Source organism: Glycine soja, chromosome 4 (assembly GCF_004193775.1).
Source record: "Glycine soja cultivar W05 chromosome 4, ASM419377v2, whole genome shotgun sequence".
NCBI classification, from domain to species: domain Eukaryota; kingdom Viridiplantae; phylum Streptophyta; class Magnoliopsida; order Fabales; family Fabaceae; genus Glycine; species Glycine soja.
The window spans coordinates 43,024,256-43,042,784 of record NC_041005.1 but is presented as its reverse complement, the minus strand read 5'-3'; the positions used below and the strand labels follow the sequence as shown (position 1 = coordinate 43,042,784).

The following is an 18,529-nucleotide window of genomic DNA, read 5'->3' as shown; positions in this document are numbered from 1 at the left end:
AATAATATGTAACTATTTATGTAAGCGTTTAATAAGTCTTCATATATGTTTTTACAATCATGAGTTCCTCAAATCTAATTTATTTAAACTTTTGATTTTAAAAAAAATCATATCAATAATTTTTTTTATTAAATATTAGATATCAAATTAATAGATAGATTAAATTTATAGAATCAAAATAATAAAGACCAAAGCTATTAGAAAAATAAATTCATAAAATTGAAAGAAAAAATCAAACGGGCAATTAATCCTTAAAAATATGATGCAAGAAGACGCAACGCTAACAAGAAATAGTAACCGACTAACCGTGATTAAACAGTAACCCGGTTTAATTAACAAAAAGAGGTGACATTCTTTCTGATTCAGGAGTCTTTTCTGATGCCGCAAATAAATATAAATAATAAGAGCAATAGCATAAACATAAAAAGAAATTATTATTTTTTTTTGAGAGAAAGCGAAGTTAAAAAGGGGTGAATGAGTTGTGAGTGGTTACAGCTACTGACTTGCTCTCTTGCTCCTCCTACATGCTTGCTTGCATTTCCATTTCCATATGCATTTGCATAGTCTCGTTTCTTCTCGTGCCATCTTTGCTTCTGTTCTTTCTGCAGAGTAGTTCTTTCTTGTTGTTGTGAAAATCACTTGCAGTTTCAACATCCCTTCATTCCAGGATCCCAAAAATTTTGGGGTCAGAACCATTAAGGTTGTCCAACTTCATTCTTTTATCTTTCTTTGGATACTATAATAATGTTCCTTAGCTGTTGCGCTTGTGGTCTCAGCTCTCACTGTTTGTGCTGTGCACGCCTTGTGTTGATTTCTTAGCTGTTTTTATTATATTTGTTTTAGTGAGACAAAGTTGGGAGAGAGAGGTAGAGGAAGTGGTCCAGCATGGGTGACAAGTCTCAAGTATTGGAGGCTGTGTTGAAGGAAGCTGTAGATTTGGTAACAGATCTGAACCACTCTATAAGCCTCTTCCTTGCTGTGCCTTTTTTGGTTTCATTGATGGTTTTTTTTTTTTTTTTTTAATGCAGGAGAACATTCCCATTGAGGAGGTTTTTGAGAATCTGAGATGTAGCAAAGAGGGTCTCAGCAGTGAGGCTGCTGAGGAGAGGCTGGTCATTTTTGGCCACAACAAGCTTGAAGAGAAAAAGGTTCAAAGTTTCACTTTGTTTTTTTCTCTCTTTTTCTTCTTCTGTCCATGAAACTTCTCTTTGTCACTTGTTGAATGAGCCCCACTTAAAAAGTTTGAATTTTGAGGTGAATTATCTTTCTGGGTGTTTTTCAGGAGAGCAAGTTCTTGAAGTTCTTGGGGTTTATGTGGAATCCTCTGTCTTGGGTTATGGAGGCTGCTGCTATAATGGCAATTGCACTTGCCAATGGAGGGGTGAGTTGAGCAAATTCAGTTTTGGGAGTTTTTAATCACTATGGTTGTTGCTCAATAGATTTTTTTTTTAATTTTTTTTTATGCAGGGGAAGCCCCCTGATTGGCAAGATTTTGTTGGTATCATCACCTTGCTTCTCATCAATTCAACTATCAGTTTCATTGAGGAGAACAATGCAGGTAATGCTGCGGCGGCTCTCATGGCTCGGCTTGCTCCGAAAGCAAAGGTGTCAATTTTGACTTCTTTCAATTTAATACTTGGTGCCTTTTGATAAATGTTGTAGAATCTTTTCTTTGAAAAAGATATAACTTTTGGTGTCTTTTGTTGTAAAGGTCCTCCGCGATGGTAGATGGAATGAGCAAGATGCCTCGGTCCTGGTTCCTGGTGACATAGTTAGCATTAAACTTGGTGATATTATACCGGCTGATGCTCGTCTTCTTGAAGGGGATCCTTTGAAAATTGATCAGGTGTGTCTAATATTTATGTCTTTTTTGTTTTCCTTCTGAATCATATAAATTTGTTGTTTTGTCCATTATATGCCAAATGGTTTAATTACACTCAGCTTTCTGCTTTGCTATGTACCTTTTCAGTCTGCTCTTACTGGTGAGTCCCTTCCGGTGACAAAGGGCCCTGGCGATGGAGTATATTCTGGTTCTACCTGCAAGCAAGGAGAGATTGAAGCTGTGGTCATTGCCACCGGCGTCCATACCTTCTTTGGGAAAGCTGCTCACCTTGTTGATACCACTAATCAAGTGGGGCACTTTCAAAAGGTAACTAACATGTAAGCAGGAACCTTTTTTTTTGGCACCCTAAATGTTGTTTTTGTGCTTTAGATTTCATTTGCTCTATTTTCTGCTGCTGTTTTATTTAGGTGTTGACTGCAATTGGGAACTTCTGCATTTGTTCAATTGCTGTGGGGATGGTTATTGAGATTATCGTTATGTATCCCATCCAAGATCGAGAATATCGCCCTGGAATTGATAACCTTCTTGTGCTTCTTATTGGTGGAATTCCAATTGCCATGCCCACTGTCCTCTCAGTGACTATGGCCATTGGTTCTCATAGGCTATCACAGCAGGTCAGTTAGGTTCAGTTGCGTATGTTTGGTTTGGTGGATGTTAACAAGAATTAATGGTTAATCAATAATGATTTTTGTAGGGGGCTATCACAAAGAGAATGACAGCTATTGAAGAGATGGCAGGCATGGATGTGCTTTGCAGTGATAAGACTGGGACCCTAACACTAAATAAGCTTACTGTTGACAAAAATCTTATTGAGGTTGGATACTTAATGGTTTTACTTGCAGTGATAAGGCCTTAACTTTTTACTTATATGCACATTTTCTAATTATTTTTGTTTAAACCAATAAGGTTTTTACAAAAGGAGTGGATGCGGATACTGTGGTTTTGATGGCAGCTCAAGCTTCAAGACTTGAGAATCAAGATGCAATAGACACTGCCATAGTTGGAATGTTGGCTGATCCAAAAGAGGTTAGTCATTGATATATTATTCACCGCGATTCTTTTGATGACATATTTATTAGCTGCAAGCCTCTAACTGTAATCTGCAGATCATCATAATTGTTACTGTATTTTAGTTTGCGTTTTAATTTTCTTGTCTAACTTACTGCTACAAAGGCTCGTCTTGGTATCCAAGAAGTACATTTTCTTCCTTTCAATCCCACTGATAAGAGGACAGCATTGACTTATATTGATCGTAATGGGAAAATGCATAGAGTAAGCAAAGGTGCTCCAGAACAGGTAACTTGTTGATGTTGTTCTCATAAATTTCTGTTAAATTCTCATATTCTCATTCTGATTTGTACAATTATGTTGTGATTGCTAGATCCTTAATCTTGCACACAATAAATCGGACATTGAACGTAGAGTTCATGCAGTTATAGATAAGTTTGCAGAGCGTGGTTTACGATCCCTTGCAGTAGCATTCCAGGTAATTGATTTGTTTCATATTCTCTTGCACAATCATTTGATGAATTTATATATCTAAACTTTATGCTAAAGATATTTACTTGGTCTTTTGCATTTTATACACAGGATGTTCCTGATGGAAGGAAAGAGAGTACAGGTGGCCCATGGCAGTTTATTGGTCTTTTGCCTCTGTTCGACCCACCTAGGCATGACAGTGCAGAAACAATACGCAGGGCACTAAACCTTGGAGTGAATGTCAAAATGATTACAGGTATATTACATATAATGATGAAAGCCCTTGAGTTTCTTGTATTGTGGCACTGGAATCACTTTTCTTTATAGCTAGTTAATTTCTTAAAAGCTTTGGAGCAAGTAGTTGTATTAAGCAAGCAATCCCAGTCCTGTGATTTCTGAGTCCCATTCTTGTTATTTTGTGATTCAGAAGTCGGAACATGTTGTTGGGGAAGTAAAGTTATCATGTATATAGGTCAAGAGTCATGATTGAACTAGATTTGATTGATTCAAAGCCAACATGCTAGTAGATGAACAATTTTGATTTGCATGGGGTGACTTGGGGAAATAACTTCATAACCATGTTATCATGAACATCCTGTAGTGGAAGAATGATCCCTGAGAAACTGGCATTTCTTGTGCTTAGAGTAATGGATTATTTCCAACATACTGTACACCTTTCCAAGTTTCATTTATCTATTCTCCTGGTTCATTCTAACTTCTGCGTTTAGAGCAATGGATCTGATTTCCAACAAGGGCACATCATAATTTATTTTTCTAATCTTGTTAACACCATATCCTCCTCATGATGTCATTTATATGTCTTCCTTTTTCTTCTCAGGGGATCAGCTAGCTATAGGAAAGGAAACCGGCCGTCGCTTGGGAATGGGTACCAATATGTATCCTTCATCTGCATTGCTTGGGCAGGATAAGGATGAATCCATATCTGCTTTACCCATTGATGAACTAATTGAAAAGGCTGATGGATTTGCTGGTGTTTTTCCTGGTATGTTTTTATGATGATAATTGCAATTGATTGTTTTGAAAGCTTTTGAGCATATATTGGAAGAAAGATTAATCATCAGTTGGGGTAATTGAGCAGTATATGCTTATTTTTGGATATTGGTTTATATTTTGACAGAACACAAGTATGAGATTGTGAAACGCCTGCAAGCTAGGAAACATATTTGTGGAATGACCGGTGATGGAGTGAATGATGCGCCTGCACTCAAGAAGGCAGACATTGGTATAGCTGTTGCTGATGCAACTGATGCAGCTCGGAGTGCATCTGATATTGTTTTAACAGAACCTGGTCTTAGTGTTATTATTAGTGCAGTGTTGACAAGCCGAGCTATCTTCCAGAGAATGAAAAATTATACAGTGAGCAATTAAACTTTGCAGTTTTTAATCACTTTTTACTTATGCCATTATAGTAATTCATCATATTTTCTATTGATTTTGAGGAAACTTGTTTTGTTTAGGCCTGATGCACTTGGCCTTGTACTCGTACCTTAGAACCAATTTTTGACCCATTTGTTTATTTTAATGCAGATTTATGCTGTCTCGATTACAATTCGTATAGTAGTAAGTGAACTTGCAGCTCTGGAATATATTTCTACCTTAGATGTCATCATCATTGATGAAATAGGTCTAATATTATTCTTACTATATTTTACATCTTTGACATGCTTGCAGCTTGGTTTCATGTTACTGGCTCTCATATGGAAGTTTGATTTTCCACCTTTTATGGTGCTTATTATCGCCATTCTAAATGACGGTTAGTTGTTTCTTTTCTCCCTCAGCTTGCCTTTGTGATCCTGAGTTTTATTTGCAGCTAATATTATGACATCTATGAATTTTAGGTACTATCATGACTATTTCAAAAGATCGAGTAAAACCATCACCTCTGCCGGATAGCTGGAAGCTAGCTGAGATATTTACAACTGGTGTTGTGCTTGGAAGTTACTTGGCAATGATGACAGTCATATTCTTTTGGGCAGCATACAAAACCAATTTCTTCCCGGTATATCTTTTGATGATTTCATTCAATCCCAAAATATTCTTTAGTTTAATTAAATTTGGTCATAATTAGAGTTTATTGTGCGACATTCATGCATGTGAAGTAACTTGATCCTTTATACCATGAGTCCTATGATTTGCCAACTGTTACAATTTAAGGATTCCTAATTAATTGTTAGTCAATGTCAATTTATGCCCGCTACAATTGATTATTTTGGATGGTTCATTCATTACCTGCTACTTGTGCAGCGAGTATTTGGAGTTTCTACTCTTGAGAAAACTGCTCATGATGATTTCCGAAAACTGGCCTCTGCAATCTATCTTCAAGTGAGCACTATTAGTCAGGCCCTAATATTCGTGACTCGGTCGCGGGGTTGGTCTTATGTTGAACGTCCTGGTATTTTGCTTGTGACAGCTTTCGTGATTGCTCAGCTGGTAAGATAATTAAGCACTTGTTCTGTTACAATTTTTCCAATTACATCAAGGATCACTTTGTTGATCAATCTGTTTTTTGCAGATTGCCACTTTGATTGCAGTATATGCCAATTGGAGCTTTGCTGCAATTGAAGGCATAGGTTGGGGTTGGGCTGGTGTAATATGGTTATATAACATAATATTCTACATTCCACTTGACCCCATCAAGTTTTTAATTCGATATGCTTTGAGCGGGAGGGCTTGGGAGCTTGTCATCGAGCAAAGGGTAAGTAGAGCTTTGTTGTGGTTAATTGTATCCTAGGAGGGCATTCAGTACCTTTGGCTCCATGCTCATAGATTTCATTGTCATGTAGATTGCATTCACAAGGCAAAAGGACTTTGGAAAGGAACAAAGGGAACTTCAATGGGCCCATGCACAAAGAACATTGCATGGACTTCAGCCACCTGACACCAAGATGTTCACCGAGCGCACACATTTCAATGAACTCAATCAAATGGCTGAAGAAGCTAAAAGGAGAGCCGAAATTGCAAGGTAGACATCGCTATTTAATTAATTATTTGTGTGATAAGGAAATAAGTTAGAGATAAACACACAAAATTTTCCTTAATGCATACATGGAAGGTTGAGTTTTCAATTCATTCCTTACCAGTAGGATATAAGCCGCAAATAACTGTATTTATTTGTTCAGTTTAATCGATTAGAAATCATTTAAGATATGATTTTTTAAAGTAATTATTACAGAAGTCAATAATATTTTGTAAGTGCATTCTAATTAAATTCTTATTTGTTTCCTAATCGATTTCAGGCTGCGAGAACTGCATACACTAAAGGGGCACGTAGAATCAGTTTTGAAATTGAAGGGGATTGATGTAGACACAATTCAGCAGGCATACACAGTCTGAATATGTTTTTTTTTTTTTTTTTATATATATATTTGCATACTGATACTGTAAAGGGTGGGGGCACAATCCAATGGTGCTGACGACTTCTGAGAGGAATAGAACCTAATGATGTTTACACTCGAGTTGAGTTCAATGTCCTCTCACCGTTTTGAGCACTTAAAAGGAGTGCTTTGTAAGGTCTATTTACATATGCTTCTTGTTTCCTGTGGTCACTATAGCTGTCACTTTTTTTTCTACAGTTTTATTGTTTATACTGCAACGGGGAGAGGCGTTCATCTTCTATGTTTCTAAACCCATTTTCCCTTGTACTTTACTCTCAAACCCTTTAGAGTTCAAACTTTGAAGTTCTGAATATAAGAAAATCACGTTATTTTATGGTGTTTGTTTAGGAGGAGATGCGTACTTTGTTGAGAATTCAGTTTTGTTTAAAAGGTAGTCTGCCTATACTATTATGCATGTGGGTATACTATGTCCCTGCGTGTGCGTGAGTAATGCAAGAGTTTGATACGTATTTGAAAGACGGTCAAAAAAACTCATCTAAAGAAAGCCTTATTTTTGTAGATCGTAAACAAAATTCTAAATAAATACAAGAGGAATCAACCTAGAGTGGAATCGGAAAATAAATGAGATTTACAAATAAAATTGGGAATTCGATATACTTTTAACGTCCTATTTTGTTTCACATTTTAGCAAGAACAATTTATTTCATTTCCAGTCATTTTGCAAAAATAGTAAATATTTCATTATATCTGTTCTTGCTTAGATTGTTCTTAGGGATAGGAGACCTAGTGTAGACACATTCCTTCTATTTTATATAATCAATTTTATTCTATTCCGACCTCAAATTTAGTGACATTGTTAAGGTCTTTGTATTCAAGGTATTATCTACCTAGTGTTTGGTGAATCGTCATAATTGTTTTTTGTAAAATGGACCTGTGTGGGTTAAGGGAGGAAGACATATATAAATTACCCTTAACTTTAACTTTTAAGCCACGTGAAACTTTGTGACTATCATAATATATTTATCAATTCATTTTCATCAATTGTAGGTAACATTTTATTAATCTTAATTTTAATTTTTTTAACAATAACCAAATGAAATTACATGTTGGTATAAACAACGCGTACTTTTTAAAGAGATAATCATATTCAATTCAAGTAAGATGATTATGAACTAAATGAAATTATTATGTTTCACAAAATAATTCATTTAAAAAATATAAATAACGAAAATAAAACTTTTAAAATTTAATGTACCAAAGTGAAATAATTAAAAAATATAATAGCCAAAAATCACATTAAATTTTAATATTTCTATAACCAATATATTTACTTATAAAAGAATCAAATCATCTTATAATATTAGAATATGTCAAACGTCGTATAGTTTTCTAAATGTATAATTCTTTTGAAACTATTAATGCTAAGAATAAGTCTAATTTTTGCACTACAGAGACTCATTAATGCTAAGTTTCCTATTTAGACTGAGAAATATTCTAAATTTACCCAAAAATTGAAAAGGACAAATGGAAGGTTAAGAGACAAAAGAGATTAGATGAAAATTAATTTTTTGGCTGTTACCTAAATTAGAATCTAGGAACATTACATAATCTCTATAGTGCAACAGAGTTTTAAGAGTTTTATACGTATATAATTTTTAGTATGAAACTTCGTACTAATTTTTAGGGGTTGAAAAGATCGAAATTTATGAAGATATTTTAGAGTCTTGCCATTAAACTAAAGACTCTAATTACTTTTGTTAAAAAGTTTAATTTTTCTTACTCTTAGGGAGGGTTGATCATAGGTATTAATTATTCTTAAACGTGCACATATTCATTTAATCAGTTTTTCTTTTTATCATGTGCAAGTAGGTGATTAGGTAATGGTCATGACTTTTAAGCCTTTTTGGCAAATGCCAGAATAAATAGGTAATCAGTCAGAATCAATGGCTGACCCAAATGCATAATATATGGGAAAGCAACCACTGCAATTAGTTGCAATGAAAGACCAAGCAGGGGAGAAAGGAAAATAATTGATAGACACGTCGTATCTTATTTAACACTTGAAAAAGAAAAGAAAAAAAAATATAAATATAATAGAATTTGTGACTTAAAAGAAAGAAAGATCTAAAAAATATATATATATTAGGGAGGTATTTAAAACAAAGGTTGGTTCGTATGTCATTGCGTGGCAAGAAATTTGAAAGGAGTGAAACTAAAGGTAAGCGTGGTCAATGTTCAATCCAGGTTTCATTTATTTCCAGGGACATTTGATATTTAGCATGCAAATTTGACACTATTGTCAGCTCTCGTCCTTTTCGTGTTAAAACTTAAAAGCTACATAGATAATTTTAAGACAATCATCCTTCCGAATTAATTGTTGGTGCAGAAAAGTGACTATGGAAGAGCTTTTCTTTCCTTTTTTTTTTTTTAATTTTTATTAACTCTGTAGGAATTGAAATAAGATATAAAAAATTTATAATAATTTACAGACACACTCTTTAGTTTACCATGAAAGTGTTGTTTGATCTAAATTCTATTTTGACAGTAGCGTTCATAATTTTTAAACAATAATTTATTATATATAAAATTAAAATATTTTATTATATTTTTTCGATAAACCAAATTAATATAAAAAATTTAATTTGATGATAATAATATAATTATAAAAAATATTTCAAAGATAATAGAACTTTTTTTGAAGGAAAAAGATAATAGAAATTGTTAGAATATAAAATAAAATAAGATTTATTTTAAATTTAAAAATAGGAATATACTTATAATAAAAATAATTAATTTAGAAATAACTGAATTTTTTTTTAAAATAGCAAAATCTTTTAAAAAAAAACTAATTCTATTCCCATAAGTTTTGGGAGATCATTATGTAACGAAGGGAAACAAAGAGAATATAAAAAATGGAAAAAAGTAATTAAAATAAAAGTTTCACTTTCTAAGTAATTATTAAAATTTAGAAGATGAGGAATTAAATTATCTCAATGTAATACTGAACCTTAACCATTCATTTTATTGTAATCTAACATTCCTGATAAAATCATTAAACTTACTCACGTGACCCGTGCTCACTCCAATTTTGATCTTGTATGGAACAGAACCGGTTCAATCAGGCACTCGTATAGTGACCCATTAGACAATAAAAAATCAAGACATTTTAGAATCAATGGGAATATGTCAAACTAGTGAAATCGGTGCAGAGAATTGGTTTAAATTGATATTTTTTTATAATTTAATCTAAAATATTTTTAAGATAAATAAAAATGCATCAAATGTGAAGGCCTGCATTCCTTTAAATAGTAGATTCTCTTAACAATCATGATGAATATTTTTTTTAAAGAAAGCGGGTATAGTTGGTATAATGAGTCTTTTACCGTTACAAAACTACATTGTTGCTATAAGGATTACCCATTGACAATGTATATGAAATCAGCACATTAGAATTAACAAAAACACTATCTATAAAGGGTGCAAAAGAGATGTTTTCGGTTGAGTACTTGAGAAGACATAACAGAGAAGACTTAACAGTGACATTGATTGTCTACTATACAAATTGGAGGAGACAGATGATTTATCAAATATTTTGGATTCTATTGATATTATGCATTAAGAATAAAAAAATTATTTAGTTACGTGAAAAAACCAATTTTGTCCACATGGTCATATTAAACCCAGGATCATGCTTGACAAAGTTACGTATCAAGACTTATGAATTTAACTTATATTTTTTTGGAGTTGTGGATTTAAACAATGTGATAAATTAATCTAATGTGTTAATTGATATTTTAAAAGGATAAACTTTTGCTGTATAATTTATCATTAAAAGAATTTCATATAATACGATAATATTATTTTGTAGATGATATTTATTCAAAATATGTCACATTTATTAAGACCAACTCAAGATCAATGATGTGAAATGAATATTTGATGTACTTGAACTATGATTTATAATTATGCGTTGTCCATCACATAATTGACATATGAATATAATGAAACATATAATATTAACATATATTATATTACGTAATGTGAAAATAAACAAAATACATACAATAATAATTTTTATTATGCTTATATAAATAACGAAATCTCAATCGAAGAATTATCAAATGGTGATCAGGATTATGCTCCATACCTATAAACAGAAGCTTATATTTGGGAAAGATTTATCAATAATTTTAAGTCAAACTTGACGGAACATATCTAGAAAGTTTTAGAATGAGAATAATGATTTTTTTTAATCTCAATTCCATTGTTATACATGTATTCCTCATGAATTTAACTTTTAGTGATAAATAAAAAAAAATCATATTATTTTTATAATTTTTACGAGTTTGTTGTTTCATAAGTAATTTATATAAATAAAATTTTCAATTTACATTAAAAATAATTTTGACTAAAAATAATGAGTATGTAGGATCTACTAAAAAGTAAATTAAGAAATTAAAATGGGTTCTAAGATTGGAGAAAAAAAGATGTGAGTTCTTAAATCTGCAATTTGTGACCCACAAAATAAAAACAAAATAGAAATTGACATGTAATTTATCACTATTAATTTCAAATCAAATTTTAATCATGTGGCACTCACCTGTTTACCGTTGAATCATTAATATTCACATCTTTAAAAACTTGTATTCATATTGACGAGTCACATCTTTGGTGTGGGTATCACCAAAACGATGCTCCATGTTTGAGGCTGTCATTGGCATCCAGTAACTGTATAACAGCATAAGCATCTCCGTAAAATGTTTGGCGTATTTCGAACATTGTACGCCGTTGCCCCAATAATACGGAGCTAGTTAGTAGTATGAAAATTCCAACCACATGAGACCACGCGCTCATGTTTTTAATTTCAATATACTCTCCACCTTTTACTAGACACGTGTAACAGAGATTGAGAATTACTGGCGCGTACAGTACTTCACCACTTACGCGAGACTACGATACAAACCAGAAAAAACTTTCATGTTTGAATTTTGCACTGTTGAAACGGCTACTTCACAGTTCACACTGCATCACTTTTTATGCCACCTTTCGCAAAAAACTGCATTTTAGTTTCAATTTTTTCAGTTTTCACGTAAATATTAATATTAATTTAGTAACAATTATTTATTGGAGTGAAAAAGAAGCATTCCCTGTGCTTTCTCTCTCTCTCCATGCTTCAAAAGTTCAAATTATTAGCTTTGGCTAGTTTAAAGTTTTAATCATGGTGGTGACCCTTTGAGGTCCATTTTGCCATCACAACTCCACCAACTGGAATCATCATCACTGTTGACACTTTCTCACTGAGTGATTCCACTTCAATTCCACCACCCAAATAAGTTGTGAGCAAAAGAGTCCATCTTGAAGGCTGGATTTGAAATGGGTCTTGTAGTGTTGATGTTGATGGTGGTGATTCCCACCACTGTTTTGTGCCCTTCTTCTCTTGCTCTGACGCTAGATGGTAAGAACTATATATGAACCCCTTTTGTCTCTTTCTGGGTTGAAGTTAAACCCTTTTCTATTGGTGCTTCACTTTTTTTTTTCCTTCCTAATACATATTCTGGCTTTGGTTGCCATTGAGTCACTAAATAAACAAGGCATTAATAATAGTATTGTTTTTCATTTTTTTTAATTGTTTATGATGAATGATTATTGCATTTTGGGTAGTTTTCAGTTGTCACCTTTCTCTAACTTCTTTTGTTATTCAAAGATGGGATAAAATTAACAATGCAGATTTAAATTTTCAAACTTCTGATTTTTTTATTCATCTATTAGGATTGGCATTGTTGGAGGTCAAAAGCACTTTGAATGACACAAGGAATTTTCTCAGCAACTGGAGAAAGTCTGATGAGTCTCACTGTACATGGACTGGTATCACTTGTCATCTTGGGGAACAACGAGTTCGATCAATGTATGTAAGCAGCACACACTGTACAAATTCTCTGATATCTATACTTGGTTTGAGAAGAAAAAAAAAAGATTTTTTTCATCATTAATTAATGATTTCTCAAACTAAAGGACACTTAATTTTCTCATTTTCCTCCTGAGTTTGAGTGTGTGACACTTGTTTTTGTCTTGTGTGGTTCAGAAATTTACCTTATATGCAACTGGGGGGGATTATATCTCCCAGCATTGGCAAACTCAGTAGACTGCATAGACTGTAAGTAGTAGTATAACATTGTCCTTTCCAATTCATTCACTGCCCAAAGTTGAAAAATGTAACATCTTTGATTTGTGTTTGCAATGAATCAGGGCACTTCATCAAAATGGCTTACATGGAGTTATTCCTAATGAAATTAGCAATTGTACTGAGCTTAGAGCACTGTAAGTGAAAATTACTTCAGTGCTTTGTTAGAAATTTATGTTTATATGTGAATTTTCCTTTTGTTGTAATTTGTGGACATACTTCATCTGATTCTAATGATAGGTACTTGAGAGCTAATTATTTACAAGGAGGCATCCCATCAAATATTGGAAATCTTTCCTTTTTACATGTATTGTAAGGCCCTATCTTTTATTTCTTCCCCATTATTTTGTCCTATTTGTTTGCAATGATTTTAATTGGTGTTTACCTTTCTTATGGAACTGTCTGTGTTTGGGCTCTTAACATGGTTTTATATTTCAACTGCATTTTAACTCTCAATTTAAAGATTTTAACGGAAAGTTCAAATACAGGGATTTATCAAGCAACTCATTGAAGGGTGCTATTCCTTCTTCTATTGGCCGTCTTACACAGTTGCGAGTTCTGTAAGTTTATTTCAACCTATAGCTTTGGGATAATGATATTGATAACCATAGCTTTGGGATTCAGTATGTGCTATTCTGCTTGTCTTAGGAACTTGTCAACCAATTTCTTTTCCGGTGAAATCCCCGACATTGGAGTACTGAGCACCTTTGGGAGCAATGCGTAAGCACTCTTGCCCAATGATGTTGTGTCTAGGCTGATACGTTTTACCCTTTCGACCAAGTAATATTTAAACTGTTACATAATGTAATGAAGGCTTTGTTATGCATTGCCCTTAGGGCAATGATTAATGAATGAATAAATAGAAAGCTTTTATTACAATTGGAGTAGGGATGTTTTGATAACATTAAATGCTACACTTTCTAATAATAACTTTCCTCTTTTAATTTCTTAGAGATAACATTCATTTTTGGTTAACTTTCTTTTAAATCAGTTCTTGTTATGTTGCTAACCTATTTGGTCCTCGCACTAAGTGGTGGAAGGTTGGCTTTGTTGTCTGTGTATATGCTTCTATTTATAAATTCATTGCATATGAATAGGTTTATTGGGAATTTAGATCTTTGTGGGAGGCAAGTTCAGAAACCATGTAGGACATCACTTGGTTTCCCAGTGGTGCTACCACATGCTGAAAGTGATGAAGCTGCAGGCAAGTCGAATCCAGTGCTTTGTATTTTCAGCAATAATGCTATATCCTCCTACAATATCTTCATATTAATATTGATTCTCCCAATTTTTAATCAGCCATGTTAAATATAAAAAGCAAATGCATTTAATATCTTTGAAAATATAAAAACATTCAATTCAATATTTTCTTCATTTAGTAAGCAGGAAGATGTTGTATTGTTGTATTAAGAGTTGGAAATATTCTACTTTTAAGTACACTTTGGCTTGGTAGATCTTATAATCAAATTTACATAGAGTAATCACTGTTTGAATTTGTATGATGCAGTCCCTGACAAAAGATCTTCACATTATGTGAAGTGGGTGCTAGTTGGTGCAATAACACTAATGGGCCTTGCACTTGTTATAACACTTTCATTACTATGGATTTGTTTGCTATCAAAGAAGGAAAGAGCTGCCAGGAGATACATAGAAGTGAAGGATCAAGTCAATCCAGAATCAAGTAGGAAGGATGATGGTATTTCAAATTTAACACTCCTATTCAGCACAGAAAAGAACATAACAAATTTTTGTCCTTTTCTTCTTTGTAAATACTAAAATGGTCTTGTAACAGGTACAAAACTCATCACCTTCCATGGTGATATGCCATACACATCGTTGGAGATCATAGAAAAGTTGGAGTCTGTTGATGAAGATGATGTGGTAGGGTCTGGAGGATTTGGTACCGTTTACCGAATGGTGATGAATGATTGTGGTACATTTGCTGTAAAGAGGATTGATAGAAGCCGTGAAGGTTCTGATCAGGGGTTTGAAAGGGAACTAGAAATATTGGGTAGCATCAAGCACATTAATCTAGTTAACCTGCGTGGTTACTGCAGCCTACCTTCTACTAAGCTTCTAATATATGATTATTTAGCCATGGGAAGCTTAGATGATCTCTTGCATGGTATGATTCATTATGTATGTATTATGTACCATCTATCTTTTTGTGCCATTACATAAGAATGCAAAATTTGGTGGGAATGAGTTGGCATTGTTAGACTCTTACATGGCAGAGTGGTCCTTATTTATTTGACTTATCTAGCTACCACCTTTGAATCTTGTCAAAAGTCTAGTTGAATCCTATAAAAAATTTCTTGGTGGGACAGCATTATTCGTGATCTATGAATTTTGTTTGGAATGAGGTCTAGGAGAAGGGTGTGGGGGTTTCATGATGACAAACTCTTCAGTTCTTCATTTGCTAACCTTTTCATGAATCCTTTCTGCTTTAGAAAATACTGAGCAATCACTGAATTGGAGTACTCGCCTAAAGATAGCTCTCGGTTCTGCCAGGGGATTGGCTTACTTGCACCATGACTGCTGCCCAAAAATTGTGCATCGCGACATAAAATCCAGCAACATCCTTCTTGATGAGAACATGGAGCCCCGTGTCTCTGATTTTGGTCTTGCAAAACTTTTGGTAGATGAAGATGCCCATGTTACAACAGTGGTTGCTGGCACATTTGGTTATCTAGCTCCAGGTATGTATTTAGTTCTGCACACCACTGGCATCTGGATTCTGATCTCTCTTTTCAGGGTGTACAATCATTAGGACACTGAAATTTTCTATAAGTGTGTCATTGTTTGAACTTAGATATTTGATGTGTCTTTGAGAGATAAATTACCTAGGTATAAATTTGTAGATAAATAATCATGTAAAATACTTCACCCAATTATTCATTAAGTAGCATTCTAAATAATATCCATTCATATCTGGTTAAACATCTTGAATGTAGCTACTAACTTTCCTTTTGTAAATGTAACATGTTTTTATGCAGTGTTATATACTTTATACTATTCTAAATTGTAGTAACTAATCTCATGAGAAATAACTTATAGTTGATGATTTTTTTCTTATATGTCAACATCAGAGTATCTACAAAGTGGGAGAGCCACTGAGAAATCAGATGTGTATAGTTTTGGAGTGCTATTGCTAGAACTTGTAACTGGAAAGAGACCAACAGATCCTTCCTTTGCAAGGAGAGGTGTAAATGTTGTTGGTTGGGTAAGCTTTAACTCATTGAATGCACAAGAGTCACATGAACTTTTGTTTTCTCCTCTTTTTTCACTCCTAGCTAATAAACTGAGGATAATATTTTGCAGATGAACACATTCCTGAGAGAAAATAGACTGGAAGACGTAGTAGACAAAAGATGCACTGATGCAGATTTGGAATCTGTTGAAGTAATCCTTGAACTAGCAGCAAGTTGCACTGATGCAAACGCGGATGAACGTCCATCGATGAACCAAGTGTTACAGATACTGGAACAAGAGGTTATGTCTCCATGCCCAAGTGATTTTTATGAGTCACATTCAGATCACTGTTAAATGACTCCAGCAATTCCAAGATGGCTATGCTAACAACTTTTGGCAAGTGTTCTTTTGCCCCATTCTTGCGGGTCTGTAAATTTTTTGTTGTAGCAAATGGCAAATGTGACAACCTCAGTAGTAGTTCAACATTGCAATGGTCTGGTATTTGGAATGAATGACCTCCATTGAGATCATTTTGGTTAGCCAACCTGTATTTGTTGATTACAAACGGAGCAGTTAATTATTTTGTTTATTTCTTTTAGCATTCTGCATGATTATTTAATTAACCAGAAATGAATTTATGGAACGACGTAATATCTTCTAGCTACTTGGAATTTCATGTTTAACAAGCAAGGGTTAAGTTCAATTTCATGTTTCTCTTTTGTCACTGCAAAAGCATTTTCTCAGTGTGCCAATTTTTTTCCAGTTGAAATTAGCTCACATGAAAGTAATACATAACACTTTATGTAATGTTTGGTTTAGAGGAGAAAAGAAATAAAATAGATAGAAATACAAGAGAGATAATTTAAAAAATAAAATAAAATAGAAATAAAATGATATATTATATTGTTTGGTTTAAAAGAAATAAGTGAAAAATAACATTATGTAAAAGAAAATTGATTTTTTTTTTTGTCTAAAGAATCGATTTTTTACCTTAAAAATCAATTGTACTGCAACAGCAGGGGGAGAAGGGCTAGGCTTGGACCACCTTATGCTTGACATGACCTTGTATTTTATAGAACTAAGATACATAAGGTTGTGATTTTTCATACCTTGAATGTGAGAGAAAATGTAAAGGAGTGGTTGGTACCCAAATCTCGAAATTGATGAAACATGTTTGGAATTTAAAGGTATAAATGAACTTGACACCACATTTTAATCCAAAATCATAAGACTCAACTTTAAGGATTTTGTCCTCACTTATATGATAGTTAACTTTTCTATTTTTACCCGATGTGGGATTTCACCTCACATTTATACTTTAACAATTTCTTCCTCAAATATGAGTCCCTTCCACATGGTAGCCTTCCCCTTGAGCGGAAGCCATTTTTAACCCACGAGTATCTAATGGTGGTTCTTAGAGCTTAATCGTGTTTGTCCCGGCTTACCTAGCCATTATCACCAACATGTTCTAGTACCTTGTACTGCTGCAACACCTGCGTGACCCGCTATATGGCCTCCATGCATGGACTCACCTGCTAGGTAGACTTTTGATACACAGGATCCCAATATCCGTGGATCCACTGCCTCTGTTTTACTCATCCGAGTCGATCACCAAGTTGAACCATCGACTCTGATACCAATTATTAGCAATAGCACCCAAAATTCTAAAGAGAATGATAGAAATCGCACACACACGCAAACACAAAAGATTTAACGAGGTTCAACAAGTGTGCCTACGTCCTCGACAGCATAACGATTTTTTTCTTGTTCATTAAACAATGGGGTTATATCATGATATACTATATAATATACATGTACATGATCTTAAAATTGCATACATGATCTTATTTTAATCCGCGCACAATATTACATGTTCTACGGGGACTTTGCCCCTGCACCCCCAACTTGCTTCGTAACCCAACAACATGTGGCCTTTACACTCCACTCCAAACAACAAGTACACTTCATAGTGTTCTAAGTTTGGGGTCCTGTAATGTCTAGCACTAAGCAGCATTCAACAAGTTCGAACAACACTTGAACTTGTCGGTTGTGATCGCCTTGGTAAACATATCAGTTGCATTCTCTTAAGTGTGGACCTTCCTAAGCAAAGCCTGACCAAATGTCATCAATTCCCTAATCCATCGGAACCTCACATTAATATGTTTGGTTCTAGCATGATATCTTTGATTCTTTGCCAAATCAATAGCACTATGACTATCACAATACAATTGAACTTCACCTTGTTCAATGTCCAACTCCTTCACTAACCCCACTAACCACACAACTTCTTTGCTAGCCTCTACTACTGCCATATACTCTATTTTAGTTATTGACATTGCCAAAAGAGACTGAATTATGGACTTTCAACAAATAGGACCACATTTGGTCTAGTGCATATATAGCATACATCAAGCAACCAACTGCACTGGCATAAAGAACCTTTGACATGTAGTCCACCTCAGCATCTCTCTTCAGACA

The 18,529-nt window shown here is 33.9% G+C and overlaps 2 protein-coding genes across 2 annotated transcripts; both read left to right on the top strand.

Moving 5' to 3' along the window:
• Positions 1–461: 461 nt before the first annotated feature.
• LOC114409757 (ATPase 11, plasma membrane-type) lies at positions 462–7,064 on the top strand. The gene is made up of 22 exons (XM_028373338.1): positions 462–700; positions 844–939; positions 1,029–1,148; positions 1,283–1,381; positions 1,468–1,605; positions 1,712–1,846; positions 1,970–2,149; positions 2,251–2,457; positions 2,538–2,657; positions 2,750–2,869; positions 3,017–3,139; positions 3,225–3,329; positions 3,434–3,578; positions 4,161–4,325; positions 4,461–4,699; positions 4,871–4,903; positions 5,015–5,096; positions 5,182–5,342; positions 5,588–5,773; positions 5,856–6,038; positions 6,127–6,305; positions 6,580–7,064. Exons 2-22 carry the CDS (start codon positions 886–888, stop codon positions 6,674–6,676), a joined length of 2,871 nt encoding a protein of 956 aa, XP_028229139.1. The 5' UTR covers positions 462–700; positions 844–885; the 3' UTR covers positions 6,677–7,064.
• A 4,750-nt stretch (positions 7,065–11,814) lies between these two features.
• On the top strand, positions 11,815–16,713 carry LOC114409756 (LRR receptor-like serine/threonine-protein kinase FEI 1). The gene is made up of 13 exons (XM_028373336.1): positions 11,815–12,133; positions 12,448–12,583; positions 12,761–12,832; positions 12,925–12,996; positions 13,100–13,171; positions 13,348–13,419; positions 13,508–13,579; positions 13,957–14,063; positions 14,367–14,555; positions 14,652–14,984; positions 15,310–15,558; positions 15,949–16,082; positions 16,181–16,713. The coding sequence occupies exons 1-13, from the start codon at positions 12,052–12,054 to the stop codon at positions 16,403–16,405; spliced, it is 1,815 nt and encodes a 604-aa protein (XP_028229137.1). The 5' UTR covers positions 11,815–12,051; the 3' UTR covers positions 16,406–16,713.
• The last annotated feature ends 1,816 nt before the right edge of the window (positions 16,714–18,529 follow it).

Bases quoted from the DNA above. Each gene is read 5' to 3' on its own strand.
- LOC114409757 (XM_028373338.1), top strand. From the start codon at position 886: ATGGGTGACAAGTCTCAAGTATTGGAGGCTGTGTTGAAGGAAGCTGTA. The intron at 2,870-3,016 runs GTTAGTCATTGA...ACTGCTACAAAG, and splicing joins TGTTGGCTGATCCAAAAGAG to GCTCGTCTTGGTATCCAAGA. The intron at 4,700-4,870 runs GTGAGCAATTAA...ATTTTAATGCAG, and splicing joins AGAGAATGAAAAATTATACA to ATTTATGCTGTCTCGATTAC.
- LOC114409756 (XM_028373336.1), top strand. From the start codon at position 12,052: ATGGGTCTTGTAGTGTTGATGTTGATGGTGGTGATTCCCACCACTGTT. The intron at 12,134-12,447 runs GTAAGAACTATA...TTCATCTATTAG, and splicing joins TCTTGCTCTGACGCTAGATG to GATTGGCATTGTTGGAGGTC. The intron at 12,997-13,099 runs GTAAGTGAAAAT...TTCTAATGATAG, and splicing joins TGTACTGAGCTTAGAGCACT to GTACTTGAGAGCTAATTATT.